Here is a 20,234-nt window from a genome sequence, read left to right as displayed (position 1 = left end):
CACATAGCGCTCAGATATCAGTGGGCCTCACACAATGCAAAAGTGTACATCCAGTGTCCAAAAGTGTGTGCAGAGATTCAAAATCTCCCTTATCCTCTAGTCACTTTGGTCACAGCTGTGCCATCGAGCCTGTCACATAGCGCTCAGATATCAGAGGGCCTCACACAATCCAAAAGTGTCCAGTGTCCAAAAGTGTGTGCAGAGATTCAAAATCTCCCTTATCCTCTAGTCACTTTGGTCACAGCTGTGCCATCGAGCCTGTCACATAGCGCTCAGATATCAGTGGGCCTCACACAATCCAAAAGTGTCCAGTGTCCAAAAGTGTGTGCAGAGATTCAAAATCTCCCTTATCCTCTAGTCACTTTGGTCACAGCTGTGCCATCGAGCCTGTCACATAGCGCTCAGATATCAGTGGGCCTCACACAATCCAAAAGTGTCCAGTGTCCAAAAGTGTGTGCAGAGATTCAAAATCTCCCTTATCCTCTAGTCACTTTTGTCACAGCTGTGCCATCGAGCCTGTCACATAGCGCTCAGATATTCATTGGGCCTCACACAATCCAAAAGTGTCCAGTGTCCAAAAGTGTGTGCAGAGATTCAAAATCTCCCTTATCCTCTAGTCACTTTGGTCACAGCTGTGCCATCGAGCCTGTCACATAGCGCTCAGATATCAGTGGGCCTCACACAATCCAAAAGTGTCCAGTGTCCAAAAGTGTGTGCAGAGATTCAAAATCTCCATTATCCTCTAGTCACTTTGGTCACAGCTGTGCCATCGAGCCTGTCACATAGCGCTCAGATATCAGTGGGCCTCACACAATCCAAAAGTGTCCAGTGTCCAAAAGTGTGTGCAGAGATTCAAATTCTCCCTTAACCTCTAGTCACTTTGGTCACAGCTGTGCCATCGAGCCTGTCACATAGCGCTCAGATATCAGTGGGCCTCACACAATCCAAAAGTGTCCAGTGTCCAAAAGTGTGTGCAGAGATTCAAAATCTCCCTTATCCTCTCGTCACTTTTGTCACAGCTGTGCCATCGAGCCTGTCACATAGCGCTCAGATATTCATTGAGCCTCACACAATCCAAAAGTGTCCAGTGTCCAAAAGTGTGTGCAGAGATTCAAAATCTCCCTTATCCTCTAGTCACTTTGGTCACAGCTGTGCCATCGAGCCTGTCACATAGCGCTCAGATATCAGTGGGCCTCACACAATCCAAAAGTGTCCATCCAGTGTCCAAAAGTGTGTGCAGAGATTCAAAATCTCCCTTATCCTCTAGTCACTTTGGTCACAGCTGTGCCATCGAGCCTGTCACATAGCGCTCAGATATCAGTGGGCCTCACACAATCCAAAAGTGTCCAGTGTCCAAAAGTGTGTGCAGAGATTCAAAATCTCCCTTATCCTCTAGTCACTTTGGTCACAGCTGTGCCATCGAGCCTGTCACATAGCGCTCAGATATCAGTGGGCCTCACACAATCCAAAAGTGTCCATCCAGTGTCCAAAAGTGTGTGCAGAGATTCAAAATCTCCCTTATCCTCTAGTCACTTTTGTCACAGCTGTGCCATCGAGCCTGTCACATAGCGCTCAGATATTCATTGGGCCTCACACAATCCAAAAGTGTCCAGTGTCCAAAAGTGTGTGCAGAGATTCAAAATCTCCCTTATCCTCTAGTCACTTTGGTCACAGCTGTGCCATCGAGCCTGTCACATAGCGCTCAGATATCAGTGGGCCTCACACAATCCAAAAGTGTCCAGTGTCCACAAGTGTCTGCAGAAATTCAAAATCTCCCCTGTCCTATAGACACCTTGTACCTTGTTTTACATTACTATATAGTTTGTTGGATTTTGTCTACATTTCTACCAAAAATGAGGAAGGCTGGTGGAAGAGGCCGTGGAATTGGGCGGGGGTTGGCAGCTGGTAATGATGGTGTTGGTGGTGGATCTGATGGTAGTGGCAAGAGCAAAATAGGACCGAATGCAGGAGGTGCTGACCCTGCGTCATCGTCTGGCTACATAAGGCCTCGAACGCTTAGTTTTCTAGGAGTTGGCAAACCGCTTTTAAAGCCAGAGCATCAGGAAAAAGTTTTGTCTTACATTGCTGACTCAGCCTCCAGCTCTATCGCCTCCTCTTCTTCAGTTGTAAAAATTAAAAAGCACTGAGTCGTCATTGGAGGCTCATGTTCATGAACCACACCTTTCCTTGTGTCCTTCACCCCAACCAAGATTGAAGGATGACGCAGGCCATACTACTGATTACTCCATGGAGCTGTTTTCACATACCATGCCTGGATTATCAAGTGAAATGGTGAATTACCCAAGCCAAGATGAATCTGACATGGTGTGCACTGATGCACAGCCGCTGATGGATGATTCTGCTGGTACATTCACTCAGAGCACTACATTGTCCTCGCAATGTACAGAGCCAGATTCTGACCCTGATGAGACTCAGGTGCCCCTTCCCGCACACTATACCACCATACACGGTGACACAGAGGAAGGTGCACATGACATAGAAGAGGAGGTGATGGATGACCCAGTTGTTGACCCAGATTGGCATCCATTGGGGGAAGAGGGTGCTGCTTCCAATAGCTCAGATGAGGAGCATCCACAGCAGACATCGACATCGCAACAGCTGTTTTCTGGCAGGCCCGGAGCACTCCAAAGACAGGTTCCAAACATCAAAAGAGTTGCTGGACAGCTTGTCCAGAGGGTCAAAAGATCACAGCGTGCTAGGCCGCAAAATGTCTGCCAAAGTAGGAAGAGTGCAGTGTGGCACTTTTTTGACCAAAATCCTCATGATCAGGCCAAGGTTATCTGTAAGAAGTGCGCAAAGACCTTTAGCCGAGGGAAAAATCTGAAAAATTTGAATACCAGTTGCATGCTTAGACATTTAACCAGCATGCACTTGCAAGCGTGGACACAACACCAAACCTCAAGTGCCACATGTGCAACTGATCACAACGAAGGTAGTCAGCAACGCTACATTGTTTCCCCCACTGTAAGCCCACCGGTTAGCACAGCAGCAAATGTTGAGGTGTCGTTGCAAGACCACAGCAGTCAGGGAATCCCACTGTTATATCAACGAAAGACTGATTCTAGGCCATCAGAAAGAACACCAACTCCATCACCATCATCAACCCTCTCTCAGTCCGCCCTGTCCACCGCTACTTCCACCATATGCAGTTCTCAAGTCCAGCTCACCCTCCCAGACACAATGAGTAGGTCAAGAAAGTACTCAGTCTCTCATCCGCGTACACTGGGTTTGAACGCCCACATTGCCAAACTAATCTCGTTTGAGATGATGCCCTTTCGGTTGGTGGAAAGCACAGCTTTCCGCGAACTCATGGCCTATGCAGTACCACGCTATGACCTACCCAGTCGCCACTTCTTCTCTCGCAAAGCCATCCCAGCCCTCCACCATCATGTGAAAGACCGCATTGTCCATGCACTCAAGCAGTCAGTGAGCGGAAAGGTGCACCTCACAACTGATGCATGGTCCAGTCGGCATGGCCAGGGCCGTTACGTGTCCATCACTGCGCACTGGGTTAATGTGGTGGATGCAGGGTCCACAGGGGACAGCGGTGGTGGGACAGTGCTGCCTAGCCCACGGTATAGGAAACAGTTGGCTGTAGGCGTTCGACCCTCCTCCTCCTCCTCCTCCTCCAGAAGCGAAAGCTCGTCCACAGAGTGCAGTCGTACGAGCACTCCATCTGCAGCTGCCACTGTTGCACACGATGTGTCCCCCTATCGAGCAGCTAGTGGAAAGCGTCAGCAGGCTGTGTTGCAGATGATGTGTTTGGGCGACAGACACACCGCCGAGGTGCTGACCGAGTACTTGAAGCGACAAACTGAGTCATGGCTGGGCAGTGTACATCTTGAGGCAGGCAAGGTAGTTAGTGATAACGACCGTAATTTTGTGGCAGCCATAGCCCTTTCAAAACTCAGCCACATACCTTGCTTGGCTCACACCTTGAACCTGGTGGTGCAGTGCTTCCTCAAAAATTATCCGGAGTTAACAGCCCTGCTCCAGAAGGTGCGAAGACTGTGCGCGCACATCCGCCGGTCGCCTGTACACTCCGTTCGTATGCAGAAGCTGCAGCGATTGCTCCACCTTCCCAACCACCGCCTCATTATCGACATTGCAACAAGGTGGAACTCCACCCTGCACATGGTGGAGAGGCTGTGCGAGCAGAGGCAGGCCATAATGCATTTGTGGGAGGATACACGGCCAGGCACTTTGAGAGCAGACATGGAGTTGACAGGTGTGCAGTGGTCGAAGCTGAAAGACCTTTGTAAAGTCCTTCAGTGTTTTGAGGAATGCACACGGCTGGTAAGCGCAGACGACGCCATCCTAAGCATGAGCATCCCACTTATGCGTCTGCTCATGCAAACTTTGACGCACCTTAAGGAGCAGGCGTCTGCAGCCAATGTTGATGATGAGGAGGAAGAGGAGGAGGGAATCCTTGATGACATTCAGCCATTGTCTGCTCAGGGACCTCTCCTGGACGAGGTGGAGGAAGAAGAGGAGGAGGAGGAGGATGATGGGGATGATTACTTAGGGGAGGAGGATGCATCTCGTGGGGCAAGTGAAAATGTTGGCGTGGCAAGGTCTGGTACAGGGTTTGTGCGTGACTGGAGGGATGTGGATTTGCCAGAAAGTGCTCCTCCACCCAGCACTCGCAGTGCATCATTGACACCGGGAACATTGGCCCACATGTCAGATTATGCCTTGCGGATCCTAAAAAGGGACCCCCGCATTGCCAAAATGATGAACGATGACGACTACTGGTTGGCCAGCATCCTGGATCCACGCTATAAAGGCAAATTACAAAACATCATGCCACAGGAGAACCTTGACCTAATATTGGCTAATAAACAAGCAACTCTGGTAAATCGGTTGCTTGAGGCATTCCCAGCACACAGCAGCGGTGATGGTTCTCACACGAGCCGTACGGGCCGGGGGCAGCTTGGCAGAGGTGTTCGTGGTGCACACAGCAGAAGTGGCGTTGGAGACAGGGGTTTCATGACAATGTTGTGGACTGATTTTTCAAATACCGCTCACACAACTGGTAATACTGCATCGATGGAAAGTGACAGGAGACAGCAGTTGTCAACTATGGTTACAAACTACTTTTCCTCCCATATCGATGTTCTCCCACACAGGTCATTCCCCTTTGACTATTGGGCCGCTAAACTGGACACCTGGCCTGAATTGGCCCAATATGCCTTACAGGAGCTCGCTTGCCCAGCTGCAAGTGTGCTATCGGAAAGAGTCTTCAGTGCAGCTGGATCAATCCTGACAGAAAAAAGGACCCGTCTGTCAACCCAAAATGTGGATGATCTAACCTTCATTAAAATGAACCACGCATGGGTTTCCAAGGATTTTGTCCCACCTTCCCCTGATGACACATAGGGTGACAGAAAAATGGCTTGCTTTGGTCCACCTCTTCCTGGTACTTCACCTATTTCGCCTTTTGCATCAGCTGAATGTCCAACATCAACATATGCCACTTTCTAAAACTCCCTAACTGTGCTGCCTCCCCCCCATGGCCGGGGTCACCACCTAGCGCACGACACCGTGCGAGTGCCATTGCCCTGAACAGGTGGGTAGGCCGACTCTTGGGCGTGGGCACTGGCACAGGGTCCCTCATAGTGCAATCAAGTGTCTCTGACGGTGGTGGTGCACACCCGCCGTCAGACACACCGCTGTACTATGAGGGGCCCAGTGCCAGTACCGACGCCCACGAGTGGGCCCCCCTTGCTTGGGCAGGGCCCCAGCATTTGCAATCTTTACCTCTCCCTGCTCCTCCGCTGTGTAATCTGGGCCGTCAAATCCATACTGTGCCTGACACCGTCTGAGCCTGCCTCCTGAGACATATATTTTGAATGTGTACGCTATCCATACATGTTATCCGGGGATACGGTACCCTTTCTAACCTTTGTGCAATCACGTGCAATCCATACTGGGCCTGACACCGTCTGAGCCTGCCTCCTGAGACATATATTTTGAATGTGTACGCTATCCATACATGTTATCCGGGGATACAGTACCCTTTCTAACCTTTGTGCAATCACGTGCAATCCATACTGGGCGTGAGAACGGCTGGCGAGCTGTTAAGCAAGCTACAGCACCTGTGGTTTGCACACGTAAGTTTTTCATTTTTTCAGGAATGACGGTTAGGCCTAATTCCGGAACTGCGGTTGACCTGCACTTACTGGGAAATCATTGTTCGCGGGTAATAATTGTAATCAGTGATCCCCATCACTAACGTTGTTCAGCGGGTTATCTGCACCTGTAAGCGACAAACGCTGGCCTTTTCAGTGTAGCGCACATGCAGCCACGGACATGTAAGGGCATGACACACCAGTTATTAGCCAATCTCATGTGGCTAGTAAGCCGGACTCGGACCGCGGGGCATGACGGAGTCTCGTTCGTTAACGGAATTAAGCTTGCAATGTGTGCATCTGTTCTGTAGCTGGCATGGTTGAGGTTTCCCAGGTGGAGTCGAATTTAACCATAGGCTCCACTCCTGGTGGTGCCCTTCTGGACATTCCTTTAAGGTTCAGCTTTGCAACCATACTGCCCACGTAAAACAAACACTTTGCCTTCATGAACGCTGTTTGGAGGGTCATGACTCGTGGGAATAACGCCGCCCAATCAGTTAACCTGCTAGAGAGATCCTTCGTTGCTCCCAAGCATGACATCACACTCCCTAGGAAGAAGGTAATGCCACTGTGGCGACCGTACTCCTGGGGGCGACACAAGTGCACTGATGCCCAGCCACTGCTCGATGAATCTGCTGGTACATTGGACATTCCCCTCGCACGCTACACGACCTGAATCTGACCCTGATGAAACTCAGGTTACCCTTCCCATATACAGTTCCATCTTACACGGTGACAAAGAGGAAGCTGCAGATGAAAGTGCAGGTTCGGCCCACCCGCCATCAGACACACCACCGTACTATCAGGGGCCCTGTGCCAGTGCCGTCGCCAACGAGTGGGCCCCCCCTGCTTGCCCAGGATCACAGCACTTGCAAAGTTGAAATACTGTGCAGTGAGATGGAAGATGGGGACGACGAGAAGTCCAGACAAGTACAGGGATTCCCTAGCGAGGAGACTTATTTGATTGTTTTCAATGTTGGGACAGCAATTTTTGGGGAGCACTATACTCTGGAGAATGATAGATGGGGCCCACCATATACTGGAACATTCCAAAGGTGGACATCAGACACTGGAGCAGCATTTACAGGGCCCATTATACACTAGAGCATTAGAAATGGGGCCCATTATGTTTGGAGCATTATTTGGGCCCATAAGACAGTGGAGCTTCATCCATGGGGACCAACATATACTGTAGCATTATGTGGAGCTCATCATATACTGTTTCAAACATTATATGGGACCAATGATTCTGTATGGAGAAATAGATGGGCCTCGTCATGAGATGTAAAAAGTGAGGTATTTTTCATTGTACTATACCGCTATTTCTCTGCCGTATCGGAGCATGATGAGTTGTGGTATGTGTTAAAGGGGCGCTCTTTCGCCCAGGGCACATGAAAACCTGGAGCCAGCCCTCCCCCCCACAGTCTGTAGCCAAATAACCCCCATTTTTCAGTGCGTAACTTGTATTATGAAGTTAATTAAGGTTGACAAGCTTAAGTAAGAAGAATTGATGCTTTTGGCATTCAAATGGGCACTGTTGGTGTGTTTCCTGTCCTCCTCTCACTGCCGACTTTTATTCCCCATTGACTTACATTGGGTTTCGTGTTTCGGGACGACCCCGACTTTTCCCTATAATCGGACGATCTTGCTCGACCCGACTTTTGGAAAAGTCGGGTTTCACGAAACGAAACGCGACCCTAAAAAACCAAAAGTCGCTCAACTCTATTCAGAACAATGGATCTGTCTGCTTTTAATATACTGTATTTAACTATTTTTCTTTGGATTTTATGTTGTCTACATTTTATACACTGAGTATGCTCGCAAGTTTTTTGCTTGTTTATCACCATTTTAGATGTACAGTAAGTAATGTATCAGTATTGGAATGTCATGTCATGCCTTCCACCATGTGCAAGCTACAACGGAAATTGTCTGCTTTTGCAGGTGCTGACAGATTCACCTGGGTGTATAAAATACAAATTGTAAAAATGAGATAGAGACCTAAAATAAAGGAGCTCCAAACAACGAATGCATATTATATTTACAGCCTCCACTTATGAAGCCCAGACTATGTCAGTTAATATAAAGCACATATCTTGTATTCTGTACATTGAGTTTTTTGCCATGGGAAAAAAAAATCTATATATGACCATGACCACTTTATAATATGCATCCATATGTCAAATAAAACTTCACTGCTGGTAGTAATTGTCACAAAATGAATGCATGTAAACACCACTTCCCCTCCTGGCCTGGGCGTGGTGCTTTCGTGTAATTCGCTTTTGTTTTTTTTCAGCATTTTCAACAATGTACCTTGCCTTGCTGCTGGGTCATAATAAGTAATATGCCAATCATAGTAATGTTGCAGAGCTTGTAAATGATGATGATGAGGATGATTGGTACCATGATCCCAAAATGAGAAGTGCTGTTGATGCTCATTTTATTAGTTAATTGCTCCTTTATCAAATTGTACATTTCTGCAGAACACCCTTCTAGTGTCAGTCAATTGAGAACATCTATATCTTGTATCTTCATCTCCATTTCTCCCCCTCTTCCTCTCTTTCTCCCTCTCTAGCCCCTTTTCTTTCTCTCCCTCTCTCCCTCTTTCTCTTTCACTTTCTACCCCTCTGTGTCTCTTTCTCTCCCAGTCTTTTTATCCCCTTCTCAGTCTCTAACTCTCTCTCCTTCTCACTTTCTACCTCTCTCTTACTTTTTCCCTTTTCTCCCTCCCTCTAATTCTCCCACCTCTCTCATCCATTCTTTCTCTCCCACTCTCTCTCCACTCTCTCCCTCTATCCCTCCTTCTCTCTCTTTCCCACTCACCCTCCCTCCCCTGTTCCATCTCTCTCTCCCTCTCACATTCTTCTCACTCCCTTTTCCTCTCTCCATCCCTCTCTCTTTTTCTATCACTCACTCTCCCTCTGTACCTTTTTCGCCTGTCTCACTGTCTTTCTCTCCCTATCTCTCTCCTTCTTCTAAAGGAGGTGGTCGAGCTGTCATACCCCCTACTTTGAAGGCATCAATGAGTTTAATGTAAATGTGTGAAATATGTTTTCTTGAGGTAACAAGTGTTAATTTCCTTGCAGTGGTCGCGTCAGAAGGTGGAAAAGGGACATGAGGTGCTCAGTGAAGAGAATGCTGGTGCCATTAGTCTTCTAGAAGCCAGAGAGAAAACAGTGTCCATTGTGTTCACAGAAGAACGTCTGGAACACAATGGTGGATCATGTGACAGAGACAGAGGACATGAGCTGTGAGAGACAATATAGAGACCAGTATGCAGTAGATGAGTACTGGCAGGGACTTGGAGTGTTTTGTCTACCCTGAGAGTCTGATTACCGCAATCAAGTAGTTCCGGAGATCGTCACCAGTTATTGTGGTTCAGCCTGAAAGTAGATACTCAATGTCCACCTCTCAGGGAACCGGAGAGTACACGATCACTCCAGAGTTCCAAGAAGACACAGAGCCCACTGCAGAGGGTATGGAAGCTTCAACTCCATCCCATTCAGTAAGGACAAGCACAGGCCAGCAACTATTGGAAGGACTTTGGAACTTGACTTCATTGTGGGATCCTGATGCAGATGTGCAGGTAGTTCCAGTGATGACTTCGCCTTAAAGTGGCTTGGTTTTACCTGACAGTAGTCTGGAAGAAGATGGAGAGATTTCAAGAAACACCTGAGCAGTGACCAAAGTGCCTTCTGGGAAGGTGCAGGTACTCAGTTGGTCTGGTGCGCTATTTTGAGGGGTCAAGTTCTGAGGAACCCATACCTAAAGGCTGGAGACCAGTCAGGTCTCAGAAAACAAAGTTTAAGGAACTCCACCTTTGTTATTTTTGGAAAGGCTGTTGGTACCTTCTTGGCCGGAAGTACTGTTTTTTTCCTAAAAGGAATCTGAGGGACTGTTCGAGATACAATCTAGGCCAGATGGGCCTGTACTAGCTTCAGATGGATGACGTTGTTATGTTTTACCCTCTTGCTGGATTGGGGGACTTTGCAGCTGCCAGAGAGTTGCACACCTTTCGCTGAGAACTGTGCCCAATTACAGAAAAAAACATTGCCTCCAAGAGACTATGTGCTTGCTGCGTAGGCAGGGCTGTGCAGTTAAAAGGCTGCGCTTCCCCGTCCTATGGACTGATGGGTGACAAGTGATTGCACACATCATGGACTGTGTTCTGATGATTAGGCCCAATGTTTGGGGAGGGGTGTTGGATGACCCAATGTTTCTGGCTGGGTCAGGAACCTTAAGGACTGTGCTCTTGGACAGGAAGAGCTGCTGTAGTGTTGGCCTGTTCTCCTCTGTTAAATATGGGCATATACACCTTGTTCCAACCTAGTAAGAACGAGGTCATGCCAACCCAAAGGAAAAAGCCTGAAGAAGCAAATAATTGATGTTTTTATGGTGTGGTCTTATGCATTGTTGTCTTTCAAGTTTCCAGATGGTCGATGGCGACCGTTATTCAAGAGGAGAAGAATGTAAGGTGGTGATGGACCTGTCTAACCCTCTATCCTGAAGGCATCAATGAGTTTTAATGTTAATATGTGAATTATGCCACTGTCTTCCCTTTCATTCTTATACAGAACTAGTTGAGAAGTTAAGTTTTGCCCAGTAACAGAGACAGAGACAGTTATGTCAGAGTTATCTGTAAAGCCAGCCCATAGTGGGTAGGATCATTGCGAATTTCTCAGTAGTTGGAGATTTTTGCAGGAAGGTCAGTCAGTTTTAAATTGAGAAGAAAGTGTGGAGAAATATGGAGAGAAACAGAGCTAGTGTGGAGCTGAGAAGCACAAGGCAGCAAGAACCATTACAGAACTGTAGTGGTAACTGAAATCCAGTTGAGAAGGAAAGTGGGTGAAACCCATTAGTGGGAGCATTAAAGGATGAAGTGAGTCCATTGTTGGCCTGGTGTGGGGGTCTTTGTGAAGGAAGGGTGCGGCACAACTGAGAACACAGAAGAGGGAAGCGGCTCTAAGAGCAGCCCTTGTAAGGGGTAATACACTGCTGTTTGGGTGCAGAGTTCACAATGTACCATATTGACTCACATGTCTCCTCATTGTTAAGATGGAGGTTTACCTCATTTGCACTGCTTGCTTACCATCTACATGTAAAGTGTCATCGCCCAAAACTGATAAGAATATACCTCTGTATGAGACAGAAGAAATTGTAAAGTGTACTGCCTGCTGCCTTGTGTGCTTAAGGGTGTTGCCAATTAAAGGGAATCTGTCACCTATATTTTGGTATATAAGATGCAGCCACCACCATCAGGGGCTTATCTACAGCATTCTGTAATGCTGTAAATAAGCCCCCGATGTTACCTGAAAGAGAAGAAAAACGAGTTAGATTATACTCACCCAGTAGATAAGCCCCCGATGTTACCTGAAAGAGAAGAAAAACGAGTTAGATTATACTCACCCAGGGGCGGTCTGGGTCAGGAGGGTGTCGCGGTCCGGTCCGGCGCCTCCCATCCTGTAGCCATGACGTCCTCTTCCTTGCTTCCCATCGCGGCGCAGGCGCACTGCTCTGCCCTGTTGAGGGCAGAACAAAGTACTGCAGTGTGCAGGTACCGGAAGAGGTGCGGCGCCTGCGCACTGCAGTACTCTGCTCTGCCCTCAACAGGGCAGAGCAGTGCTCCTGCGCCGTGACAGGAAGCAAAGAAGAGGACGTCATCGCTATAAGATGGGAGGCGCCGGACCGGACCCCGACACCCTCCGGACCCGAACTGGCCAAGGACCGCCCCTGGTTGAGTATAATCCAACTCGTTTTTCTTCTTTTTCAGGTAACATCGGGGGTTTATCTACAGCATTACAGAATTTTGTAGATAAGCCCCTGATGGCGGTGGCTGCATCTTATATACCAAAAAATAGGTGACAGATTCCCTTTAAAGAGTGCCTTGTTTTTATGAACGCACCTGGTGTCCTTGTCTTGAAGTCTAATGGACCTGGTGAGGCATGGAACGGGAATGGCCTCAAGGTGAAGGTACGCATATCAACACTGCCAGAATATGGACACACACATCCAGAACTCTCGTTTATTCTGTAATGTTCCGGGGTGTTGAATTCATGACATTCACCCATGGCTACCACCCTAGGCACGTTTACATTCTCTCTCTTCCTCACCCCATCTCTCTCTCCCTTTCCCTGTATGTCCTTCCCTCTTTCTTTATTTTGACACCATTAAAGTCCTTACTTTTTTTTTACTAAATTACCGTACTTTGAGCCTAATTTCTGCGAGAAAATATTGGCCTCATGACTTAGGAAAGTCTGACTGACGGCTTCACTGTAATGACCCATCCCAAAACCCACACTTACCCCTTCTTAACTTAAATAAGACACGACTGCGTGACATTGGATGTAAAAGGCCACAGCAGCCCCGTTTATTAACACCAAACAAGCAATAACATTTTATCCATAAACGTCGAAATATTCCATAAACATAACCACCAGCAAAAGGAGGGGGGGGTAAATGAAGAGTCCATTGTACATGATTGCAACACCAGCTCCACCACGTGCCCTCAGCCGCACACACCGGCTCGAGGACACCCAGCCGAGTGTTGCCCAACCAATGTCCTGCTGGGACCCAGCCCAGCAGGGACCCACGTTAACATGCCCCGCTGTGACCCAGCACAGCAGGGTCCCACGTTAACATGTCCCGCTGTGACCCAGCACAGCTGGGACCCACCTTAACCAAGTATACCATTGCACCACCAGGGGTACCCCCCTCCTTTCCGCCACCGTGAGCACGTATGACACCTTGTACGTGCGAGTACCACCACCAAAAAACCCAACCCGAGCCGACTCTGCGGCTCGAGTAACCAATGCTTCTGTACCAAGACCAATCGATCAAAACTGATCCCCATTAGACCTCACAATGCCAACCTACACCAAAACACCAGTACAACAAGGTCAGCCACACCCAAGACCTGCAACTAGCCAACCGCATCGTCCAATCCTATGCACCGCCTGCGCAACCAGTCCCCAACCTGAGCCGCCGCCTCTGCCTCATTGAGACCGCAACATTGCAGGCGCCTCCGAAAATTGCACTTCACCTAATAATTAATCAAAGCCAACCATTATTGCCGTGAACAAAAGAACCTACATTGGTTCCCCAAACCTCTGATAGATTCTTGAAAATGTGCCCAGTAAAACCCACTATGTAGTCATTCCAAACAGGAGCCCCTATGAACAACAACACGAGCACGGCTCCCAGGCAGAAAATTGCACTCCACCTGATAATAATCAAAGCCAACCATTATTGACGTAACAAAAGAACCTACACAACCCCCAACCTCCGACAGATTCTTGAAAAACGTGCCCAGTAAAACCCACTATGTAGTCATGAACAACAACACGAGCATGGCTCCCAGGCAGGAAGAAATGAACCACAGCATTCAGGCCCGATGTCTCAGATTAAACCCCTTGACGCCCCAGCGACCAAGTCTCCACCACACACGTGCAGTACCAAAACGCTGTTGGTCCCGTCAACCCTGCGTGATAGCATCGATCTTAAAATATCCACCCAACTCAAAAACATAAACCAATCCACCCCGGAATCACCATGACCCGGAAACGAATTAATTGTGTGCATCACCCGTGCACTTCGAACCCAGAATCACAACACTACTGTTCCCACCCTCTTACCAAAAGTGAGATGTACTCCGCACCCATTCCCCGCTGAACTGCGGACTCGACACTATTCACAAAAAGAAAGAAAAGCGACTCCACACCACCTGAAGTCCAGGAAAACTCAGACACACATCACGTCTCCCGAAAACCCCAGACACCATAAACCCGGGCCATCCGTCAAAACATTGCACTCACCGGTGCCCGATGCTTGTCCACCACTCAGCCTTAAAGCACCGCAAAAAAACCACCCCCAAACGGACATTTACCAGGTCCTTAGAATCATTAAAAGTCAGTGCACATCGCACTAGCTTTCCCTGCCACGGCGTACCACCAGCCCGACATTAATGAAAGTAATGTTATAGTTGCAACCTGCTCACCCACTACCTAAAGTAGACCTCCCCAGCAGCTGCGCTGCACCACAACCGTGTCCCCATAATACCAGCCGGTCCTGACAAGTGCGCATAACGGAATGAATGACATAGCCATGTATTGCCGGACGGGCTACACCCACGCGGGAGACCATACACACGGCCATCGAAACAACATGTCCTGCCTCATGCTCTATACAGAATTCCCGACAAATGGAACAACACCCGCTGGATAAACAAACCGTTCACCAACCAGGACCCCCGAGACCAGTAAAGCACACGCTGGGTTACCCAACTCAAATGTTGCATCATCCTTGCGCAACACTTCACCCTAGCCCCCCGTCCGGGGGCACCCAAAAAGAAAAGACTCTAAGGAGAGCTGTATACCCAGAAGGCAAAGCAGGACCAGCTGCACCCACAATAAACCTCCTAGCCCATCGTAACGAAAACTACCCACTCTGTATAATAAACTCATACGTAGCTGCCATCAACGGCTGTAACAAATACCACCCGATACAGTCTGCCAAAAGCTCAATCGGCAACCCTAAAGAACCGCAGTGAGAACCCAACAGTCCTTACGTACAAAAGTTGTTAAAACTGCCCCTGGGCAGCCACGACCAGCAAATTACGGTAAGAATGCCATATGACTGCAGATCATGCAAAAGCCCCCAGTGGCTCGTAGACCCACGTATTCAATAACCTAACTCAACCCCCAAAACAGCAGCGCGATATACACGGGAACCTAATAACGACCCCCGACCTGAAACGATGTACTCGTTAACCTAATCTGACTTAGACATAGGGCCCCAGGTGAATCAAACACGTTGACTTATCCAAACACATGATAACCGCAAATACGCCCTGAGCATGAAGAAACCCTAAGTAGTCAAGGGTTGGACCATGAACAGAAAATAAGCACACCACCTAACCTAATACCAGATAATCCCTAGTAGTCCTAGGTTGGACCATGAATAGAAAATAAGCACTCCACCATCCCTAATACCAGAAACCAAACCATGGACCCAGGTTGGACCATGAACAGAAAATAAGCACTCCACCATCCCTAATACCAAAAACCAAACTACGGACCTCAACAACCAGACATTGACCAACCATAACACCCCAGCTCCACGCAAAAACTACGTACCCCAAGAAATTAACCAGGAAAACAAATCCGGTAAAAGGTCAACTCCAAGCCCCCCGGGGGAAATGTCATCCATTGCTGCCAGAAAGGCAGGTTTCCAAAAGATCTGCCGTCCCAAGCATCTCGACCTCTCCTGAACGTCTGCCGCAACAAACCATAATGCCCCTAGTGAACATGAAAACCCTTAGTACACTCAAAGCCCCTATTGGAGAACCGAACCCGGACCGAGGCATATAAATAAACCACACCGTAATGAAAACTCGACCACCTACCCCCTCACCTCTGACCAGCAATACCACACACCCCACTGTAACGTGAAAGATTAAGCCGCCCGGTGCACTCCCCAAACTGCTCACCACGTCCGTGAACTGACATCAAACCCTTATCAAATACTAGGCGCGGCGATAAAACTGCTCACCACATCAGTGAACTACTATCAAACGCTTATCAAATACTAGGCGCGGTGATAATCCTCCAGCCAAAAGACCCCATGCCTATAACAATAAACCTTAAAAACTGGCATGAATATGGCTATCCACCACCGCTCTGCCAATATCCGTATCACCACCTGAATTACTCACAAACTGCCATGGAATCACCACCAGTCATACACAAACACCCAGAGAATGCAAGCACAATTATACCAACCAAAATAAAATGATGTCGTCACCTATAGATATACCCACTATCATAAAAGCAAACTAGCATGAAAAACCTCCCAACACTCATGAAGTGCACAAAACAGCCTCCTGGACCACAAAGCAACCATTCCCTCACAGATTCGAACGCTGTCCACGTCGACCAGCCGCGCATCTTTCCGAACCCCCAGACAAACACACTACCACCCTAGTGCACCCGAAACCATACTTAGCAACACCCTTCCCAACCAATATAATCTAGACATTAACAAAGGTTTAAGTGTGCCTTAGTGAGCCTTACTTACTATAGATATACCCACCACTATCATGAAAACAAAATAGCATGAAAATAAAAACTACCCTACACTCATGAAGTGCACAAAACGGCCTCCTGGACCACAAAGCAACCATTCCCTCGCAGATTCGAATGCTGGCCACATGGACCAGCCGTGCATAGTTCCGAACCCCCGTGACAAACCAACTACAACCCTAGTGCAAAACCATACGTAGCAACACCCTTCCCAACCAATATAATCTAGACATAATAAAGGTTTAAGTGTGCCTTAGTGAGCCTTACTTACTATAGATATACCCACTATCATGAAAACAAACTAGCATGAAAATAAAACCACCCAACACTCATGAAGTGCACAAAACAGCCTCCTGGACCAAAAGCAACCCTTCTCCCACAGATTCGAACGCTGGCCACATGGACCAGCCGTGCATCGTTCCGAAACCCCGTGACAAACCAACTACTAACTTAGTGCGAAACCATACGTAGCAACACCCTTCCCAACCAATATAATCTAGACATTAATAAAGGTTAAAGTGAGCCTTACTTACTAGGCTGACTCCGCGGAACCCCAAGGAACAGCCATCACGTGTCGTCCGCGTCGAGCACCGCAACTGCGATCTTCTCCATGGATCAACGCCGACTGCAGCCCTCCTGGGCCACAGCGCCAGCGCCCAGACCGACTGTCCGTCCGGGAACGCTTGGCAAAAAGTCACCGGCTCGGAGCCTCAAACAGGGGGTAGGAGATTGGCGCTCCAGCCGCAGGCAACACCTCCTGAATCTGGCACCCAACGCCGGGGGAACGCGACGCCGGACCACATGACCTGTGGCCCTTGGCTGCAGAAGGGTGGCCACATGACCGTGTCACCGCCCGCTTCCCCCCAGCGCCGCGAGAAAGAAAATGAGGCCGGTGACGTCACACACCACCTCGCCACTGGGCTCCTTGCCGCGTCACGTCACCGCCGTCCACTGATGCCGATGACCGCGCCGGGTCAGGTGACCACGCCGGGTAACGTGGCCGCGACGTGCACGTCACCACTGTGTGCCGCAATCCGAAATGGAGGGGAGGCCGGCCACGTCACTCACCGCCCCGCTGTCTTGCTGCCTGCTTCTCGACTTCTGGCTCCGGCCCCATGATGTCTTCTGCAACAGGTCTGCTAATGGGGCTCATCCACCGCTGCAAACTTAAGGCTAAGGTGCTCAGAAGGCCGTGATCGTCGCTGCCGCTTCGGAGGCAGAGAGGTCCCATCTTCTCCGCCGTCGCCATCACCGGACCATCGCTGCAGATTTTCCTTCATCCACTGCTGGCCGCGCTGCTCCATCATCCTCTTCATCTGTGCCACGAGGTATTCCATCTTCTGGATCCAGAAATTATATTCACTAAAGGGTTGAAACAAAAGCGCAATAGGGTCTTATCCGGGTAAAATGTACAAATACTGAAAGTATTATACTCACCTTCTCAAAGAGAAAGTAAAGCCTGCATAGTAAGTCAGCCTGCTGCACGTCCAACGGTCCACAGCGGAACCGCACCACAGTTCAATAAGGAATAAATTCTTGGACTTTAAGTGCACTGCCAGACAGATTCAATAACCACACAAGGTTAAAAAAGTTAACCCTTTAATTCCTACGCGTTTCGAAGCATAACGCTTCTTCTTCAGGGGTTGTTATGCTTCGAAACGCGTAGGGCTTAAAGGGTTAACTTTTTTAACCTTGTGTGGTTATTGAATCTGTCTGGCAGCGCACTTAAAGTCCAAGAATTTATTCCTTATTGAACTATCTTCTGGATCCAAAGATTCAAGCTGAAGTCCCAGATGTGAGGGGCTGACGATTCCAGACATCTGCAAGGTAAGGAATGACCATCCCCCCACAGTTCTGCCCTATATATCCATCCCACAACTGACCACTCCCTGACAACTCACATTGCACCATAAGCCCCATAGCTCCACCCCACACCTTCCCCACAAACACAAAAGCACTACACCTTAACGCTTCACTAACCCTCAGGCCTAGCATCCTTCCTTAGTCATGTGCGCCCTCCCTGTAGCCCCTTTGGGGCAGGCGTCCGGGCTTGCCTTTCTGGGGCAGAGAATTGTATCTTAAGCCATGCCCCCTTTTGCACAAAACCACATAGCGTCTCTGCTAAGCTGTATCCTCTTGCCAAACCAGGTACAAAATGTGTTACCAAAAATGCATGATATATTTTGTGCAAGATACGCAGGATCAGGCTTTGCAGATCCTTACATATGTTAGCACTCAAAGGGCTTGGTCTAAAAATAATAAATGGTTTAAAAAGATAAATGTCTACTTACCTACCGATCCCCTACCACACCTCCGCCAGCCTCTGAGCTTCCTCTTGTGACCGCCGTAATAAAGCATTGCTGACTGCAACGACCAGTGGTCACATGTCCATACAGCCAGCATAAAATGTTTAAAGTCAGTCTCATAAGAACATGTAAGCCCTGCAGACAATCATTGGCTGCAGAGGTTAATCAGTGGTAACCTCCACCTCAGAGATTGACAGAGATTGGTTGCTGGAATCGATTTTGTCACCACTGGAAGATGAAGCTTGGAGACTGTCAGGGGACTTGGGCAATGTTACAGAAGAGTGAACGGTGAGTATATATTTTTTAATGTTTACACCGTGTTGAGACTTTTTTTCAGAAAGAAAAAAAAACAGGCATCCCCTTTAAGTAAAATAATTTGTGCAATTGCATGCTATGAGGAAGGAAACCATCCAATAACTGAAGTACAAACAACAGGTCTTAGTAATTGTAAGTCACAAGGAAGAAAAAAGGGGATCTTTTCTAGGTTGTTATCTAAACTGTAGGTCTAAATGGCATGCAGGTTGCCAAACCCATTGGCAGTAAATGAAACAATGGCCTCCAGCCCAGGATTTAATAACTAGGTGATGAATGTATGTCTGTAATTCTACATGTCATCATTATTGTGAGTGTAGCTTGAATTAGTAAAGATTTGTTTGGAAACAGAGAATGACATTAGGAGAAGATGTGCAGAATTTGGTTCCAGGTACACTCAAGCTGTTATAGATGTGCACCACCTCCACCCTTAGCTCACATTCACACCTGAGTCCGGATCTGTCTTTTTATTTCCAATTATTCACCGAACCTAGAACATCTTTTGTTGTTAAAAAAATCCAGGAAAGACCTTAATAAAGGAGAAGACTTTCAATTCTCAAAAACATGTTCCCATCATCTGGTTTATACTTACGGTAGCCTTCAATCTACGAAGAGGGTGCGTGGTATAGGCCACTCTAACATAGACACGCTGCCCATGAATCTTTTTCCAATCTATTACAGAATTGATCTGTATGCAATTAAAATTTTTGATAAAAAAACCCTAAATCAGAGGGACGTCTCATATAAAAAAAGTTAGAGTATTCTCATAAAAGAACAGACATACATTAAAGTCACTGCATAAACCACATATACAGGAAGTAGGTTGTATAGCTTAAGGGCTAATTCTATAAATTCAAGTCTCCATGAAGTGCTCAGTTTTTCATTATATGTCTTCCACAACTTCTATCCCAGTAGAGATACAATGAATATTTTTGTACTTACCCATCTCCCACCACAACGCACTTTATGGCCTGCATGGCTAGTTAGAGACGTGATCTTGTGTTCTGTGCACTTGTCACTGAACAAAAAAAGGAACTTACAAGATAGAGAGAGGAGGAGGAGGATGTCTACACAGAACCGACCACAAATGCTCAATGCTGTAAAACAGGAAAAGATATTTCCCCAACTATACAGGAACTAAACTTCACCCTTTACTGACAAATAACTGTCATGTCAACTTCATTCTACTCTTATCATGTCAACTAAGTAGAGTCCAAAAGGTTTCTTGCAATGAAAGACAAGTTTCTACTGCCCCTTTCTATCTATTGTCCTGGCTAATGAGCGTACAATTCTGTAAGCGGGCAAACATATTCGAATTTACGTTAAAAATTAGCATAAAAGTCAGGTGCCCGTGTAGACTTAATGTTATGATGCACTGATGGCCAGATACT

The 20,234-nt window shown here is 47.8% G+C and overlaps 1 protein-coding gene across 1 annotated transcript in view; it reads right to left on the bottom strand.

Annotated features, from left to right (window-relative positions):
* Positions 1 to 19,928, bottom strand: part of RAC2 (Rac family small GTPase 2) — a 152,500-nt gene extending 132,572 nt beyond the window's left edge. The window contains exon 1 of the mRNA XM_073574341.1: positions 19,786 to 19,928. Within this exon, the coding sequence (XP_073430442.1) occupies positions 19,786 to 19,820 (35 nt within the window). The 5' untranslated portion in view covers positions 19,821 to 19,928. The remainder of the gene's footprint in view (positions 1 to 19,785) is intronic.
* Positions 19,929 to 20,234: the final 306 nt, after the last annotated feature.

Source organism: Dendrobates tinctorius, unplaced genomic scaffold (assembly GCF_039654945.1).
Source record: "Dendrobates tinctorius isolate UK_male_01 unplaced genomic scaffold, ASM3965494v1 ptg000038l, whole genome shotgun sequence".
Taxonomy (NCBI): Eukaryota; Metazoa; Chordata; class Amphibia; order Anura; family Dendrobatidae; genus Dendrobates; species Dendrobates tinctorius.
Note: the sequence above shows the minus strand (reverse complement) of the source record. Positions and strands in the feature narration are given on the sequence as shown.